This window comes from Antennarius striatus, chromosome 17 (assembly GCF_040054535.1).
Source record: "Antennarius striatus isolate MH-2024 chromosome 17, ASM4005453v1, whole genome shotgun sequence".
NCBI classification, from domain to species: Eukaryota; Metazoa; Chordata; class Actinopteri; order Lophiiformes; family Antennariidae; genus Antennarius; species Antennarius striatus.
Genome location: NC_090792.1, coordinates 16,889,368 through 16,906,996, shown reverse-complemented (window position 1 = coordinate 16,906,996; position 17,629 = coordinate 16,889,368). Strand labels below are relative to the sequence as shown.

General features: G+C 41.1%; 2 protein-coding genes across 3 annotated transcripts; one reads left to right on the top strand and one right to left on the bottom strand.

Annotated features, from left to right (window-relative positions):
• Window positions 1-898: 898 nt before the first annotated feature.
• wdr32 (WD repeat domain 32) lies at window positions 899-6,760 on the top strand. The gene is made up of 7 exons (XM_068338253.1): window positions 899-1,543; window positions 2,250-2,363; window positions 2,604-2,801; window positions 2,936-3,138; window positions 3,241-3,324; window positions 3,419-3,564; window positions 3,796-6,760. The coding sequence occupies exons 1-7, from the start codon at window positions 1,014-1,016 to the stop codon at window positions 4,165-4,167; spliced, it is 1,647 nt and encodes a 548-aa protein (XP_068194354.1). The 5' UTR covers window positions 899-1,013; the 3' UTR covers window positions 4,168-6,760.
• A 942-nt stretch (window positions 6,761-7,702) lies between these two features.
• Window positions 7,703-15,593, bottom strand: cpxm1a (carboxypeptidase X (M14 family), member 1a). Of its 2 annotated transcripts, none has more exons than XM_068338251.1 (13): window positions 15,253-15,593; window positions 14,197-14,306; window positions 13,465-13,604; window positions 13,173-13,257; window positions 12,445-12,595; window positions 12,279-12,358; window positions 12,031-12,154; window positions 11,313-11,509; window positions 10,576-10,758; window positions 9,986-10,280; window positions 9,560-9,699; window positions 9,377-9,479; window positions 7,703-8,736 (listed from the first exon to the last, which is right to left on the bottom strand). In XM_068338251.1, exons 1-13 carry the CDS (start codon window positions 15,575-15,577, stop codon window positions 8,390-8,392), a joined length of 2,280 nt encoding a protein of 759 aa, XP_068194352.1. In that variant the 5' UTR covers window positions 15,578-15,593; the 3' UTR covers window positions 7,703-8,389. The 2 variants fall into 2 exon arrangements, with proteins under 2 accessions (XP_068194352.1, XP_068194353.1); XM_068338252.1 differs by having other exon boundaries at window positions 12,279-12,349.
• Between the last annotated feature and the right edge of the window lie 2,036 nt (window positions 15,594-17,629).

Below are 17,629 nucleotides of genomic sequence, written 5' to 3'. Positions count from 1 at the left end.
AGAATACATATGAAATAACTGTTGTCATTACAGTTCGCTCTCATTTGTTGCTGTTCCAGTTCCAATTGTAGCAGCACTTCTGTGTGGCACATCAAAGTTTGAAGGTTCATCCTATTCCTGAAGCAAATTAATAATGATTGTAATGAAGATAATAATGATGCTAATATGATTCAAAATTCTGGGAATTAGTTTTTCATGATCAGTGAGTCATATTTTAGGGGTTAAAACTATAATGGAAAACTTTTGAGTGCAATCACACACAAAAAAATGCTGCTTTAGTGGAGCCTTCTGTTTTTATAATAATAATAATAATAATAATAATAATAATAATAATAATAATAATAATAATAATGACAACAACAATAATAATAATAATAATGATAATAATAATAATAATAATAATAATATCAATAACAATAATAATAATAATAATAATAATAATAATAATAATAATAATAATAATAATAATAATAATAATAATAATATCATTATTATTCAGGAAATAAACGTTTTTAAAAGTGCAGTTTTAAACCAAAGGGTGGCAGCAACCAGCCGACGCACGAGAGTCGAACTTGACAACGGAAGCGGAAATGCGTCACTTCTTTTGATTTCACATTAGTTTCAGCGAAGAAGAAACCGTTAAAGTTAGCTAGAATTAAACGACGCTACTTCCGGTTGTGAGTTTCCCCTTTAAAATGTTGAGATTTATTCATTATAGCGACATAAAAATTAAGAACACACTCGCAATGCGACTAAAAATAATATTTTGTATTTGTATTGTGATTTATAGTAAAACAGGCTTTTTGTTTTTTGTTTTAAATTATGTGCTTTTATTTAGAAGAGCTGCACTTTTCGTTGGCGTTCTAGCTAGCTGTGTTGAGTTTGACACGCTGCGATTGGGAGCTGCCAAATCCAACAACAAAATAAAATTTGCCCCACATAACATGCAGATACAATTAACTGCCATGGCAGCTTGAGCCGTCGGAAGCAAGTAAAGGTTTCATGCTCGGTGGATGAGTGGAGCCAGTCAGCTCTGCCCATTGGCGTCTGTCTGTGTGGAGGCTGGAGAAGCCACAATGAGCTCGGAGCACCAGAGCGACAGCGAGGACGCCGACGGGTCGCAGGACAGGCCCAACAACAACGGCGGCTCCGACAAAGACGAGGATCCGGACATAGACGAGTCGGACGTGGAAGATGACATCGTTCGAGTGGAGTCTCCTTCACCGGAGGGGATTAGCGGAGAGCAGCCGGAACGCGTGTCGAGGTCTCCGCCGCCTCGGGAGCCGGAGCCCGCTTGCTCATCTGTCGCCGCGCCTCAGACGAGGAGCGGCGGGGAATCCGAGACGGACAGCCGCAGGGGGAATAGTCTGTTCTCGTGGTTACAAAGGAGGACAATAAGACGAGGGGTGTTTGTGGACCCGGCGAGGGATAACTTTAGGACAATGACCAGTTTGTACTGCTCCATGAACCCGGCTGTGGATTCTGTTAACCTGAGCACTCAGACGCACGGAGCGGTGTTCAATCTGGAGTACTCCCCCGACGGGTGGGTCAACATCGGGCCTTTAAATCCGCAGCTCACGCTGTCGGAGTTTTTATTTGTTTAGATGTTTTGTAAAAATGTTGGAACTGGTTTAAAAAATACTGGACAAATGGTGTCATCAAGTGTACACCCTGAAAATTCACGTGCAAGTGCATTCATGTTGACACAGCAACAGTTTGCTTGTGAATTTTAATGTAATGGTTGACTATAAAAACATAACAATTTGAAGTGAAAGACTTCCTAAGTCTCTCAGAGTCCTTGACTACACACAGGATCTAAATCTCTGGCTGTACAGCAGGCGTAGGGAATAAATCCTGCACCAGTCCAGGTCAAGCTGTGTCCTCTGTGGGTCAAAGTGAGGATCAGGGAAACACGTCTTTACTGCACGAATCAACCCGTGGAAAAGACTGAGAAATAATGAAGTTGGTCAAGTTGAAGTGTATTTTGTAACCAGGGTGACATAATTGGTGCACAAATTTTTTTGCAGCATGAAACTTCCATCTAATATATTTATGTGGAGTTCCAAGTAATTATCTTTTCAAGTCTCCTACACATGTATCTTGGACGTCAGAGATTTAGTTCTTGCAGCTGCTGTTTGTATGCTGCAAAACATTCTATATTCTCTAAGAAATTCTTCTGCAGCAGAGCCAAATATGATGAAGACTCACTTCTTTTGCTTCTTTTCTGATGTGTATTCCTCTCTGCTCAGGTCGGTGTTGACTGTGGCCTGTGAGCAGACTGAGGTCCTGCTGTTTGATCCCATCTCATCCAGACACATCAAAACCCTGGCAGAGGCCCATGAGGACTGTGTCAACAACATACGGTGTGTTTCTTCAGACCCAAAAAATCCCAGAGGGGTTGGATTTTAGATTTTAGATTCACATGCAGAAGAAGACCATGTGAATTAATGGTCAAAACCGTGAAGGGAAAAAAAATTCAGGCAACTAGACCCTTTTAAATAAACTTTCTGAATAACTCCTAAATGGATCTTTAAATAGGTTTGTCTAGATTCATATCTACAGACGTTAATGGATAAGTCCCCCTGAATATCTGTTCCCTGCAGGTTTTTGGACAATCGGCTGTTTGCTACCTGCTCTGACGACACCACAATTGCATTATGGGATCTACGAAAGCTGAATTCAAAGGTGTGTTCGTTGCATGGCCATGCCAGCTGGGTGAAGAACATTGAGTACGACACCAACACTCGTCTCCTAGTCACATCTGGCTTCGACGGCAACGTCATCACGTGGGACACAAACAGGTTTGTGTGAAGATTCAGGATAAAACCCAAAATTTATTTCATTTATTTTAATTTAGTTTCTTCTGTCCCTCCACCAAATAAAAATGTAACAACCACGAGAATACCCTGTAACTGTAACTGTTCTCCCTCTGCAGGTTTACAGAGGATGGCTGCCCACACAAAAAGTTCTTCCACACCCGCTACTTGATGAGGATGCGTCTGACACCCGACTGTTCTAAGATGCTCATCTCCACCTCCTCGGGGTACCTGCTCATCCTCCACGACCTGGACCTCACCCAATCCCTGGAGGTGGGCAGCTACCGGATGCTGCGGGCGCGACGGACATCTCTCAGCTCAGGTCGGCTCACAGTCGCTCTCAACACTTACATCCACCCATACTTTGTTATTATTTCGCTAATTTTTATAAAGGGAATAATTTTTTGACTCTTCTCTGATTTAGTTGATGGAGGCACATCGGCTTCCAGATCAGCTGGAACTCCTCGACAAGGAAATGATTCCAGCAAGATTCACCCTCACAGAGAAGGTCAGCAACAATCATGCATGTTGTTCTCTTCATCTAAAGTCATAAAGGTGGACTATAAAGTTCTCACAGACTGTTTTGGGGGCATTTTTTGCAGGCCTTTCGCCCAGGAATAGCCTGGAGGTATTGACTCCAGAGATTCCCGGAGAGAGAGACAGAGGGAATTGCATCACGTCCCTGCAGCTTCACCCTAAAGGCTGGGCCGCGCTCATCCGATGCTCCAGCAACATGGATGACCAAGAGGTGGGAGACGTTTAACTGCAGCTGCACCTGTCACCGAACGGAGTTTAGGAAGAAATTGTATCTAAAGAGAGGAATTTAGGTTTGCATGGCGATAACAACAACGATAAGAAACCGTAATGCTAATGCTGTTAGCCTGCTGAAAGAGGTGCATTAGTCTTCATTTGTTGGAAAGGATAACTGTCACTGATTGTGTGACTTCTAATCTCCATCCTCCTCCCTGTCTCCCCCTAGTGGACATGTGTGTACGAGTTCCAGGAGGGAGCGCCCACCCGCCCTTTGGTCTCCCCCCGCTGCTCCCTCCGCCTCACCCACTTCATCGAGGAGGCCAACGTCGGCAGGGGCTACATCAAGGAGTTGTGCTTCAGCCCGGACGGACGACTCATCTGCTCCCCGTACGGTTACGGCGTCCGCCTGCTGGCCTTCGACGAGACCTGTGGCGAGCTGGCCGACTGTTTGCCCGTCCAGACCAGCTGCCTCAGGGAGATCCGCTCTATCTACTCGCACAGCGACGTGGTGCTCACCACCAAGTTCTCCCCAACACACTGCCAGCTGGCTTCAGGCTGCCTTAGCGGACGCGTTGCTCTTTACCAGCCTAAGTTTTAGCAGCGTATCCTGGCAAAGAACGATGCAACGGAGCTCTGGGACATGCTAGTCAGGGTTCCGGCGCTGATCCCGTCAAAGGCTTTGGATTGCCTCACATTGTGCAACTACATATTTTCAATGATTTTAAACTCTTATTATCTAATATATGCAGATTTCAGCTGAAGGTTACAGGAAAAAAGGTTAGAAAGGAGACAACTTCAGCTGCGCCTCCTTCACTCTGGACGTGGTAGATGATGAAAGCTTTCGTAGTCTGACTGAACTTCAAGGAAAAAAGAGACTGGGAGAAAATAAATGATAAAAAAGCAACTTTTAGACTCCAATCCAGACTACAAACCCTGAAGCCCCGTGTTATGGAATCAGGAGGTGAATCTGTCAGAAACCAACTCTGCAACTCGTTTTCATACCAAGTCAGTTTTGGTCTCTAGCAGTAAACAACCTATTTTGAGATTCAGTCGTCTTTGAGCAAAAACACAAGGATGCAAACAGTCATTTGAATGAGACACAATAAACATGTGTTTGTGTCTTCTCCACTCTACTCATGCCTTTTTCCACAGGTGCTGCTTCTCTGCTCATACAATCTGAACTTTGACCCCCCCCCATGCCAACTGAAGGACTCAACATCCACACCTTCCCCTTTTCCATCAATCAATCAACTTTATTTAAATAGCACTTTTCTTGCTTTATAACTTCCCCTTTTGCCCCCATCTTTGTTTCCTGTCTCCACCATCATGGCCTTTAGGTAGTGGTTTAGGTTTTTAGCAGTTTTATTTGTGTGTTCTTGTCGGCACTGATGTCTTCACAGGGTCCTATTCTCACTGTTTCCCATCATGGAGGTCACTTTGCTAGTTCTGTTGGTTCACAATTTTTGTTCACAGCGAAGTGTTTTCATCTTAAACCTGTGCACTGATGCTTCACCACCAACCCAATGTAACTTCTTGAAACAGCTAGCCAAGAAGTCTTCGGCAAATTCAAAGTCATTGTAGTAAATTCTGAAGTTGTCGGAGGTTGCTTTAGTTTGTGGAGTATTGCGTAATGTTTCAGGGCATTCCAGTCACAGCACAGTCTATTGATTGGAATGAATTATCTGAAGTGCACATGCTTGTTTTGTACATGTATTAATGAAGGAACGATTGAGCTGTAAGGAACGGAGCTATAGCAGATTTGGCCCCACAGATGATGAGAATTAGTCATATAATCACCATTATTCAGTTTTTGGTTAACAATTTTGGGCAAAAGTTTCCTCATCATTGTGTTTTTTTAACCATCATTGGATTAAAATGTTGCCAAGAGACACCTTGTACCTCATTCTTGGCTTTTTGAGCCCTGCGTCACGTTCTCATTTTTACATTAACTTTTTTCTCTCTCTCTCTCTCGAGCGTCTTGGTTTCTTTTACTGTTTAGTATCTGCAGTGTTTTTGTGTTTTCAACCATTGTAGCATAGCTTGGCATGTGGGTCATACACCTCACGGTTAACTATACACAGAACATACTGACTGAATGCAAAATAAATACTAGCATATCCGACTATGCATACCAGCCTTTATGGAGATTCCTCTTTTATTTATATAAGGTGATGCTGTATGTGGAGCTGTCTGATGCCAAAATATGTTTTGCTTGGAAAACGCAGTGAGAATCCTTTGTAGTGACTTGTGAACTGAAACCTAACGGTGCTATTATGCATTCAAAAAATGTTCCTGATATGTGGCACAATCTTAGACCTTTTTGATGAAAGAATAAATTGGAAATTAGCTTTGTTGATGTTAGATGAGCAGTTTGATCAATATGCTTGTCCTGGAATGTTTGTTACAGCTATCTCACCAGTTAGCTGAGCTATCTTGTTGCAGAAACTGGTTGAGCTTCTTTTGCACTGCTAACTGTTTGGTGTTTTAGTTCAGTATTTCTCTTTTGTGTTTTGCTTTTATTCACACACCTCTTCGGCTGTCAATCTTCTCCAACCCACAGAACATTTTAAATGAGCTTTTAACCCAAATGTTTGAACTTATATAGTTAAGATTACAAGGTGTGATGTCATAACTCAGTGCTCAATGTGGTTGTGTGGCTTTCAGCAGGTTGTACATTGATTAACTCATGAAGATGCACATTTTTCTAAATGAGGCCCATTCTTTTGCTTTCATTTCAGTAAATTTATTAACATTTTTCTGGAAATGTTCTTCCTGGTCTGGAATAACTCATTTTATGAGTGAGACATTAAGAAAATACTTTTAAATGTTGCATTTATTTATTAATCGACTGGGGTAAAGGTTAATGGGCCATCCTGTATAATCAGTGATGCTTTTATTTCCTTTATATTTACTGAAGAGAAGCGTGTTCTTGTCTCTTCAGGTGTAGCAGCTGAAGAATATAGTTGTTTTTATGAATTTGTTCTGTTTATGTCAATTTGTTTTTGTTTTGTTTTTGTGGATCAATGTTCTTGATTGTTCTGGAGTAACCTGTGTACCTTCCCAACTGGAGGAGGGAATGGAAAACATGCTAAATTCCTCCTGCTGTTGTTTCCTAAATGGCTGCACATCAAGGAATCTTAGCAGTAACATGAAAAAGGTACTTATCACTGAAATAAAAAAAAAAGATTGAGCTTCTTTTGCACTGCTATTCTGAGTCAAATATTTCTCTTTTAATGCTTTTTAATTAATTAAATTCCACATGTGGACAGGCGACCACGAGATGGCATCAACCTCTTAATAATAGCTACTGCAGTTAGCCAAACCACTGATGCTCAGACAGGGGGCCATGACTTCTAAATGGAGCTCAGAAATCTAATTTGTTCCTTCAATAAACTCCAATGGCGATGAATATAACACAAAACACAGCAGGATTATAAATGTGGTCGTTTGACGTTGTGGCGATGTCAAAAGTTTCATTAACAACACTTATGACAGTAAATGCGGATGTGATAAAGGTACCGAGTAAATACGAAGCAGCAAAACCGGAAGTAACAGCTTTTTATTTTTCGTCAGTTTTCTTCTTCGTTTTTTTTTGTCTGTCGTGCTCCAGTTGAATTGAATCTTTACTGCCCCCTATCGTTCCAAGTGGTATTGCTCTCTCTCAGCAGAGCCCCAATGCCGCACGTTGTGCTGATCACCTGTTTCTAAACAAATATTAATACTAAATATTGATAAGTGTTAAGTGTGTCGCTGAACTGAATTGCATTGAAATGACTATTCCTTTGTCCCCCAGACTTAGAAGTAGTTTGAAGTAGATCAAATGAAGGTTTCTCTCCATGGGCATATGATGAAGCCTTTCTTCTAGTGCTTGACATACAAACTTTCTTTCGCAGAAAAATTCAGCATAATGCTTTCACTGTCAGATTTCTCCTCATTTATTTACTAGATTAATGAGAAATTTTCACTTTGCCGCTGTTTTATGATTTTGAATTGTTTATTTTGAGGCCGCACGAGGGACTTCAATCCCCAGGGTTAAAACCCCAGATCAAGAGGTTTCCTTGAGTTTCAGTAACAGAAATAATACTAATAATAATAATACTAATAATAATAATAATAATAATAATATCAAGTCATAATATTTGAGATTTTATGGTTATTTTGGACATAAGTCAAACAAAAATAGACAGTTTTATAATAAAACAAAACATGTCATATATCAGACCAGCTGACACTTAAATCCTCAACTCAGTCTTCTTACATATTAATCATAGTCAGAATCATTATCTTTAAGACAGACTAAAGCTGCCATAACAAAAAAATATCAAAACGAATGTCTACAAATGTAGATGTCCGTTAATCTCTGTTCAGTTCGTGTCCTTTTCTTAAGCATCCTTCTGTAAGTATTTGTCTGGTTGTTATGACCTTAAAGGACCAGTCCACCCAAATACATTGCTGTGACATATGTCCACCAGGAATGGAACATGAGTCAGTAAGAACAAATTAAACTTTTATATTGCTGTGGGTCACTTGTTCGAATTACAAAAATAAACTACTCAAACTTTTTCCATTAAAACTTGTTGAGTCGGCAGAATGCAACCTAAACAGACATGAATTTCTAGTGAGCACCTGATTTAAAAAAAGGCTGTGTTGAAATAAAACAATAAAAAAAATCAGGTGTACTGGTGCTTTAAGTGTTTCAGTAATTACTCATAGGAACGTGTCGCTATCCCTAGAGGTCAGTTTTCTGTTAGACCTGAACTTGTTCAACCTCTCATCCAACTGGTTTCTTGGGGCTCTTCAGCCCTTCGTCCCATCTGCTATCATGCTCTCCGGGCGCGGGAAGATCGGGCCCTTCTCGCCAGCCACAATTGTTCATGCCGCTGCCGCTGACTCTCCCGGCGGCGGTTGATGACCTTGGTGGTGGCGCGAAACATGCGGAGCCTTAAAGCACGAAGACGCAGCTGAAGGTCCTGAGGAATCTTCCCTCCATTTGCCCGAATCTCCTTCAGCCTCTCGATAGGTGTTTTGATCAGGGAGAAGTCACACATGGTGGCGCGTGGCTCCATTCCAACACGGCAGAGACGTGCAGAGGGGAAATATCCCTCCGCCCAAACCACCACCTTGTACTCACCGGGGTTCAGCAGACGCCAGTAGTCCCCGTCCGCAGCTGAGGAAATAAAATGAAATGATTTTCTTTCTGTCTCCTTTTGAGTGGATAATGTATGATCAAAATTTAAAATCCAGTTAGTGACATCTTAAGTTTCCACAAAATGATGTTGAGCTGTTTGGTTTATGATCAGAGTAGCATTTCTCTGAAGCCGTATTAGCCTCTAGCATTAATTTAAAACTCATACGTCCACCTTGTTTTGGGTTTTAATTCAATGAGCTCATGTTTTCATTTCAAAATTCCCTCCTCTTGTTTCCTGTTTCATTTCAGGCTTTTTAGTGATCCAGTCTTTCCTAGACTTTTTGGATTTGTTGCAATGCTAAATGGCTTTCTTTGGACTCCTGCCTCCCACTCCATCCTTACATTTTTCTCACCTTTTTTTAATTAGTCAATTACAAAACTCTCTGGATCGAGCTCTGAACCGGAGACTCTAAAACTTGTTTTCACTCAGAGACCTGAAGTTGTCAGAATATTCCTGAGTCTGTGTTTGTAGATGAGATCTTGAAGAAACAATGAAGCTGCTAATAGTTGAACCTTTCATCCTGTTCAGGTCAGGAAGTCCACAAACCAGTTTGAACAACACAAAATGTTGGAACCATAGAAACGACAGCTGACAGATAAATAAAACTGAATAGTTGACCTGATCGGATGTCGTGGTCGTGATCTTCCACCTTGATTATAGCGTCTGGTATCCCTTGTTTGGTCAACTTGTCTCTGATCACGCCTTTGATGCCTCTGTGAATCTGAGGAAGTCAAGGCAGAAACAAAGGGGAATCGTCGCATCTTGGGCTGCTGATGACTTGTATGGAGATGTGGAACCAACCTGCTCCATGTAGATCAGCAGAGATTCCTTGTTGTTCTCCCATTCGATGGGAAGTTCACTGGCATGAGGAAATTTGTCACAGGACAGTTCCACAGTCACCTCAAAGCAGTTGGTGTGCAGGTAACTGAAGTCATTCATGCCTGAGGAAAATGCACATGTGCTTAAGACAGTCAGGCAAAAATTAATTTAGTTTGCAGAGAAGAAAAAAGACAAAATAAAGAACAGAATATGTTGAACTCAATAAAAGTAATCCAGCAAATTAAAAAGTAAGACTCTTGAATAAACCAAGGAATTTTTCATTCTCATTGTTCAGTATATGCAGGAGTGACTGTAAAACATTTGAATCTATATGCATGTCTGATATTTTGCAGTATTGTCAAGCGAACTAGAACTCCCTCCCTCAAAGAGCTCACTGATCCGACTCACTGCCGGGGACGGTGTGCCAAGCCCCGCCGTTGATGATGTTACGGTATTGCTGGAAGTCATCATAGTGGCACATGCGGCGGTTGGGGTTGGCCATCGCCAGGTTGGTCGAGGCGTAGACGGTGGCCAGCCAGCGGAAGAACGCGTTGTCTGCTGTGGGGGTGTCTTCCTGAGGGGCCCAATCCCGTGTGCAGTCATAGGGATATGAAACCACCAGCTCCCCCCCATGGAGGTTGGCACTGAGCACAAAGGGGATCTCAAACATCCAGTTGATGACGGCACGAGTCTCTGGCGCAACCTGGCCGGGAAGGGGAACATGGTAAAGGTAGTCTTGGCAGTCTGTGTAGGTTCTCAGTCATCCAGGTCATGGTTATCCAAAGGCTGTTTAAGTCAATCCACTGGACGTTAAGGAAGTTCTCTAAGACGTTTCGTCTCTCATCTAAGAGACTTCTTCAGTTCTCAGTTCTCTGAAGAAGTTTCTTGGATGAGAGACGAAACGTCTTGAAGAACTTTGTTAAAGTCCAGTGGATTGATTTAAACAGCCTTTGGGTAGTCTTGGCAATAATGGTGATAGTCTTTCCTTGGGTTCTCACCATTGCATCCTCTTTGGTGTAGTATTCAGGCATGGGGATGTAGTGGTTGGAGGCTTTGGAATTTTCAGCTGCTGCCGTCTCTTGATCATCCCACATGAGGTTGTTCAGGTCGGGAAAGTTATGATTCAGGTCGATCCCTTCGAAGCTGTAACGTCCTTCAGCCCAGCCGGCCAGTTCTGAGCCCTGCAGCGGGTCAGATAACCAGAGACACAATTAATGAATAAATGGATTAATGCACGACGGACAGCATAGACCAAGGAGCTGTTAGTTTAATGGATTACATGAGTGGACCACATGAGTCATTTTTTAACAATATATGAATAAATCAATATGTAGAAAAATCATTGCGATGTGGTGCAACTCCATTCTGGCGTAATACTGGGAATTTAAATTGCAGTACTGACAATAAAATACACTGTCCTGACTGGAAGGAATAAGAATTCCAATTTTAAAGGGCATTCATGCGGAATAACATGAAAGAAGTCAAGAAAATTCCCAATCTAAAGTTTTGGTGCAATAATGGACACAAAAAAAAATGGTGGATGAAAATGAATTGAGGTTTTGACCAAGTTCATTTATCCAAGAGATCCAGATTAGTTAGAGAAATCTTTGGAACTCATTGGTGTCTTCTGTTTTCTGAACAAATCAACAGTGACTAAATTATATGATAGGATTTTTCATTTCCAACAAATATCGTGTGAGTGAATGTCATATATTGACTTTAATTTCTCACCCACCTTCTCATAAGCTTCTTCATATCCGTCAGGGTTCATGGAGGGCAGGAGGTGGATTCGTGTCTCGGTCACCAGTCGAACGACGCGCTGGTTGCCCTTCTTGTATTCTTTACATAAGTACTGCATGAGGTTGAGGACCAGCTCTCGGCCGAGAACCTCATTCCCATGCATCCCTGCCACGTAGCGAAACTCTGGCTCACCTGCCGAGAGGAACAATTGGAGTGTCATTTTACTGAAACTAAAAAAAAACCCCAAGACGAAATGTTTATTGGATGCTTAAAACTGAAAAATAAGGAAATATACAACGCCTGCCTCAGTTGGCACCGGAATTAACTTCACTTCACAAAAATTGAAATCAACTGTCGATGTTATGTGACACTGTTTTTGAAATGTGCTTATGCCAGCTCTAAGCTAGGGAAGAAAGAAAATCTGCTTTTAATTTATTGAGAGTCTTTGGCTACAAAACACATGTGAAGGAAAGTTCTCAAAGGAATCTGTCTCCAATTTGGGTCTGTCTCCAATTTCCACCCGTTATCAGTCTGTTGACAGAGTGAGGCCTTCTCTACATGACGCCCCAGTCACTCAGTGTGGTGCTGCTGTGGGGAATGGCCTGTATAAACACTGCAGGATGTTCAACTGGGCCTCTGGGGGAACATGAGAAACCGGATGACCTCTGGTCTAGTAATCCCAGCTCACAGAAGGAGAGCTGAATCACTCTTACCAAGTTCGTGTTTGCTGGGGTTGTCCGAAATCACCATCACATACATCTTGAGACCCATGTAACTCCTCCCGATGGTGTAGACGTGGGTGATGTCCGGACACTCGTCGGTCACGGTCTTCATGAGCTTCAGGGTGAAGAAAAGAAGTTGGAGTAGAAGTCTTTAAAGGGTTAATTGTGTGCTTTGAGTAAATCTGCAAACTGTTAAGAGTTTGGGTGAAAACTCGTCACGCCTGTCCTGACTCACTAACCTTTCTCATCTCTTTGTAGTTGTGGTGTCTGAAGTCCAAGGGGTCCTTAGACGGTGGGTCTTGGATGCCAGCTGGATTTACTGGAAAAAGGAACATAAATTCTACAGCCACTATTTTACTGTTACCAGTCACTCGGAACATCTTGTTCTGCTGCATATTCACCAACCGTTAACGCGACAGCCCAGGACCTCAGCCCTGAGGCAGATGGTGCCGTTGGGGTACCAGGTCTGAGGGTTGATGCGGATGTAACGGGCGACCATGGGAACAGGAAGGAGTCCAAGCACCGCAGTCTCTGGATTCTGGTTCCCTTCAAAGATCTGATCGGGTTCAGTGCTAATTAGCAAATGTTAGCATGGTAAATCCTCAGACTTAAATGTATTTGAAAGAATTCAAACACCCCAACAGAATTTGTTAAGAGTGTTAGAATTCTACACTATAGCAACTCCTCACGTAGAGTCTTGCTGAGTGGCTATAGTATCAATGAAAACTCAACCTTGATCTGTATCTGGATGTGGATTTACACCAAATTAGAAGCAATAAAAAAGAATAAGGTCAGAATGTGCCAAAATGTTTCTGATGTCTGAGATTCACAGACCAACAGACTGAAACATGATGTCCTTGGCAGGAGATTGAAAACATTAAGAAACAGAGCAAAGAAGTGTCTGTTTCGCCTCTAGCTATTTGGACTTGGATCAGATTTAAAATATGTATGTCCAACTCACTGATGTGTGATGTCCAACACAAAAAAAGCTTCAGTTTGAGAAGCAGATTGAATCAAATGAATGTTTTTTTCGTATTTCCAGTTGATATTGCAGTTTTTTTTAAAGATGCAGTTTAGTGTGAACACATACAGTACATATTTTATTATGGGCCAAACACAAAAAGCGTTCTTACTGCCTCTTCGGTCCCGTTCATGCTGGTCACCCACTTCACAGTGTCGTTACTCAGCTGGACTTTGTAGGTGTGAACCCAGTCCCAACTGCATTAAAGACCAAGAGGACGAGAAACAAAATATTTAATAGAATCCGATGCTTTGAAGGATCATTGTTTAATGTCTTTGCCTGAAATAACAGCTTACGATGTATTACATCCAATAAATAACGGGTTTTGCATCATTCTAAGCAGCTGGTTTCTATTTCAGGCTGAAGCAAAAACTCTTCAGATTTTACTCCTGATACTACCTGACCTCCAGATGGAGTTCCGGCCCTGCAGGATGACTCCGGTAAACAGCGTGAGGTGAAGGGCATCCACCTCAAGCCACTGGTGCTTGTTTTTATATGCAGCACACCAGGCTCCATCGTACATGTCGCCATCCTCTATGCCGGACTGAAAACACACATAAAAAAGATTTTTACATAATAATATAAGCCCCCCCCCCCCAACCCCTGAACACTCGCAGCTCCTCCTCTGAAGCATTGCATAACATTTTGATCTTGACACTGACTGTAAAATAATTGCTGTCAGACTCCAGACCTTTGACTGCAGATCGGGGTGTTGAATAACACTGTTAGCTCCATGCTTTAAACGACACCAAGTTCATTTATCCTAGGGAACTCCCTCTATGGCAAATCTTATTGCATTGACACTTTTATATTCAAATAAAAACAATTCTGTTAAAGAGGAAACAAATTGTATAGAAATTAACTATAGAAAGAGACTCTTTACCTATTTTCTTTCGACAAAATCTTTGTTCTTGAATGAAACATGTCAATGACTGTTATGAAATTTGCTCAATACGTTCAAATACCTCTGAGGATGAATTGTTATAACTGTGGTAAAACATCAACATTTAATACTACACTTCAGCTTATGACTAAATACCCCAAAAATCGAATGTATTTACAATCCCTTAGCGATACCTTGTTTTTTGCACTAATTTATGATAATCTCAGCATTGAGCTGACCCACAAGGACCAACCTGAATGTTCAGCCTCCCCCTGTGGGGACCCAGACCCATCCGCTGAAAGGAGGAAGCTTGGATCTGGCTGTCGTCGACCCGCAGGGACTCCAGACCGAGGGGGGGACATTCTGGAACGAAAAGTTAAAAACAACCAGCGGATAAAATCTTCTTTGAGTTCGTGTCTCTGCTTGTCTGGAGATGTTAAAACTCTAGTTTCACTGAGCAAGCAAAATCATGGCTGATGTTATAAAAGTTCCCAGCAGTAATGTGGAATATCTCATCTTTCCTGGGTCAGTCCAGGGGAAGTTTGGAGGCCCTGTTTAAAGGAAACTGCAGACGAGTGAATCCAACGAGGGTTTGAAGGTAATTTGAGACCAAGTTGAAGGCGCAGGGCAGGCAGAGGAGAGTTACAGCTGCAGCTTCTCTTATGGTTTGGAGAACAGGCAATAACAGTCTTGTTAATCACAAACACTACCAGTGCTGACAAGGCAGAAAAACTCTATTTAATTTACTTTTAATTGGCTTCGAAATGTAAGAAAATCAAGCAAAATAAACATGTCTGGTTTTTGTTGGAAGTCCACTAGAACTTCTAATAAAGGACTGTGTTTATAGCTGTTGTTAACTGATTGTTTATTAGTCTGACAAATTGCAGCTTCTTATAATTCTGATATTTGCTGACACCAGTAGTCTTTTAGTTTATTAACATATAATAGATGCACAACGACACCGGCCCTCTAAATTCTATCATGAACATTCATCAGATAGGAATGTTTGTTAAATTCACTTTTAAGGGTCTGTAAGTGTAAATTACATATAATTTAATTTTGGATTGTTTTAGCAATAGTTATAAGTATTAATTACAGATGTGCACCATGATGCTCATAATTCAATATCTAAAACATTAATGCAGCTGATTACTGTTTTACTTCTAGTACTTTAAGTGTACTTTAGTTTTTTTACTGCTTTAGAAGGTCAGTGAGTGCATCATGCATCAACATCTCTTCACTGCTTCGTAATGAACAGTAGTTTACTAGTTTTACCAGGTAAGAAGTAACACAGCTCTACTCGTCTTACCCAGTCTTGTTGTCTCATCTGTCTCTTCTTTCTGTTTATTCTCTTCTTCTCTCTCCTTGCTGATATTCTTGGTGTCCTGTTTGACAGTGCTGGAGGAGAACTCAGCTCTAGAAGTCGTTGGAGTTGTTGGAGTCGTTTGGTGTCGGTTGGTGACAGCCTCGGCTGTAGTCGTCGTGATGTTGTGTGAAGTTTCTGCATCGTCCGCCGATGCTGCCTCCACAAATCCAGTCAGGAAAACCACTGCAGCCAAAAAGCATAACGACTTTTCCATCTTTGCCTTCCGCTGCAGAGTGGGGGAAAAAACTTGACAGGGCCAGAACTCCATCTACATCCCTCCTCCCTTTTAATCCCACTGCCCCCTCCTCTTCTTCAATCCCACCTCCTCCTCCTCCCCTTCCTGCTTAAATCCCAAAAATCAGGGGAAAAACCATGATTCATGAAAACATTGTTACAGTTTATTAAATCATGATCCACGTCATAGCCACCACATCAGATTGTACACCTCACTGGGAGTTCCAAAAGTACGTAAGCGTTATCAGAAGTTCTCATTCAAGTTCTGCTGAATCAGAACCTCTGCTGAATCAGAGGTTCTGCTGAATCAGCAAAGAACCTCTTATTCAGCAGAGGTTCTTCAGAGGTGAAACGCTTCTGAATCAAATGCTGTTGCAATGAAAGAGCATAAATCTTGTCCTGAGGCCAATATATAATCTTGAAAAGATGGTACAAGATCTGTTTTTAAGAGGTGTGGGCATGTGTGGCATTTTCCATCGTATTGGCATATAATAAAAAAAAGAGCCAGAAAACATCTCACGCTCACAATCAGGATATTTACAGTATGTTCTTTATATTAGTCATCTTTTATTGTGAGAGTGAAGCATTTATTAGACGGGAAGAATAATCTTTGGAACAAAAGTTGAGCAGCACTTCAGGGAAATGAGGAAAAGCAGTCATAAAAACATGGACGGTGGGGAAATTTGTTGGAGCCACACAGATAAAGCAAGCATCCAGATGTGTCACGTCAAATAACATATCTTAATTTAATAAGGTCAAAAATCCCACAGGATGATAGATGCATGTATTTCATATGAAACAGAATGTGTTTCATCATCGTACGATTTCCAGTTGAATGAACTGACTTTCAAGGAAACTTCATGTTAACTGTGCTTTATTATTCCCTCTTTTGTCAATTGTAATTGTTTTTTTTTGTTTGCTTGGTTTTTTTAAAAAAAAAGCTTATATTAATAAAATACTTGTCCAATGCAGTATGTCTCATCGTAAAACTGTTCCAGGGACATAATACTGGTTTGGTTTTAGCAGTCCTTTTATACTTTTTAGCCTTAATGTTTGTGAGCTGTGAGCAATTTCTTAAAAAATATGTAATGTTGTGTAGAACTGCTTTAGGTCCTACTTCAATAGCTGTGGCGTTGTACTACTTAGAACAGCTTGTAGGCAAGTTTTACTTTGTATCTGTTTTAGTCACATGATACGCATGTATCATGTGACTAAAACTGCTTTTAATTTCCCTTCGGGGATCAAAACAGTATACAAAATTAAAGAATTAAAAAAACAATGTCTTGTTCATTTCTCATAGAGGCAATAGTATGAAGAACAACACAATATATCACAGACCCTCTCAGGAATCATGATGTATGCGCTGGAAATGGGATTTCAGCAGTACTATGGTCATCTCCACCCAGCCTCTCGTCCTGCAGTGAGCATAGTTAAAGTTCTGTGGGGAGGCCTGGTTCAGTGTAAGGGGTCAGCAGCCTCGGTTGCCATGGGTAATCCCTGTCCTCCAGATAAAAGCCATAAAATTCTCCTGTGATGTATAGTGGATATATTAGAGCGGATAAAAGATGGAGACAAGTGTGTTATTGCAAACCTTTAATCTACCTACCATGTTACAGTCTGTTGCTTAGGTAAGACCATATATCCGTGAGTCAGGAACCGACCCAGAACACCTTGCCTCCACATCAAAAATGTAGTCTGCAGCATCACATGTGATCTGGACTGATGTCAGTTTATCTGTGATGTAGTCTTTAACATGTTGAAACTGTAGTTAATCTACATGTACATGCATATTCATGATGTGAATGGAAACCCTGGTTTTCCCTCATTTCAGGGTTGACATACCCAGGGTTTCCACTAAAATTGCTTTGTGAAACGGGCCCCTTATGTTCCTCTTTATTTTTGTTTACTGGTTAAATTCAGACCACCTTTAAAATTTAATTAATATCAAACGACAGGCTATTATTTTCATACAAATTATTTTCATAATATTAATAATAATAATAATAATAATAATAATAATAATAATAATAATAATAATAATTAAGGTATTATTATTGTTATTATTATTATTATTAGTAGTAGTAGT

Bases quoted from the DNA above. Each gene is read 5' to 3' on its own strand.
- wdr32 (XM_068338253.1), top strand. From the start codon at position 1,014: ATGAGTGGAGCCAGTCAGCTCTGCCCATTGGCGTCTGTCTGTGTGGAG. The intron at 1,544-2,249 runs GTGGGTCAACAT...CTCTCTGCTCAG, and splicing joins CTGGAGTACTCCCCCGACGG to GTCGGTGTTGACTGTGGCCT. The intron at 2,802-2,935 runs GTTTGTGTGAAG...CTCCCTCTGCAG, and splicing joins ATCACGTGGGACACAAACAG to GTTTACAGAGGATGGCTGCC.
- cpxm1a (XM_068338251.1), bottom strand. From the start codon at position 15,577: ATGGAGTTCTGGCCCTGTCAAGTTTTTTCCCCCACTCTGCAGCGGAAG. The intron at 13,605-14,196 runs GTTGGTCCTTGT...GTGTGTTTTCAG, and splicing joins GGGGGAGGCTGAACATTCAG to TCCGGCATAGAGGATGGCGA. The intron at 12,596-13,172 runs GTAAGAACGCTT...GAACCCGATCAG, and splicing joins TGAACGGGACCGAAGAGGCA to ATCTTTGAAGGGAACCAGAA.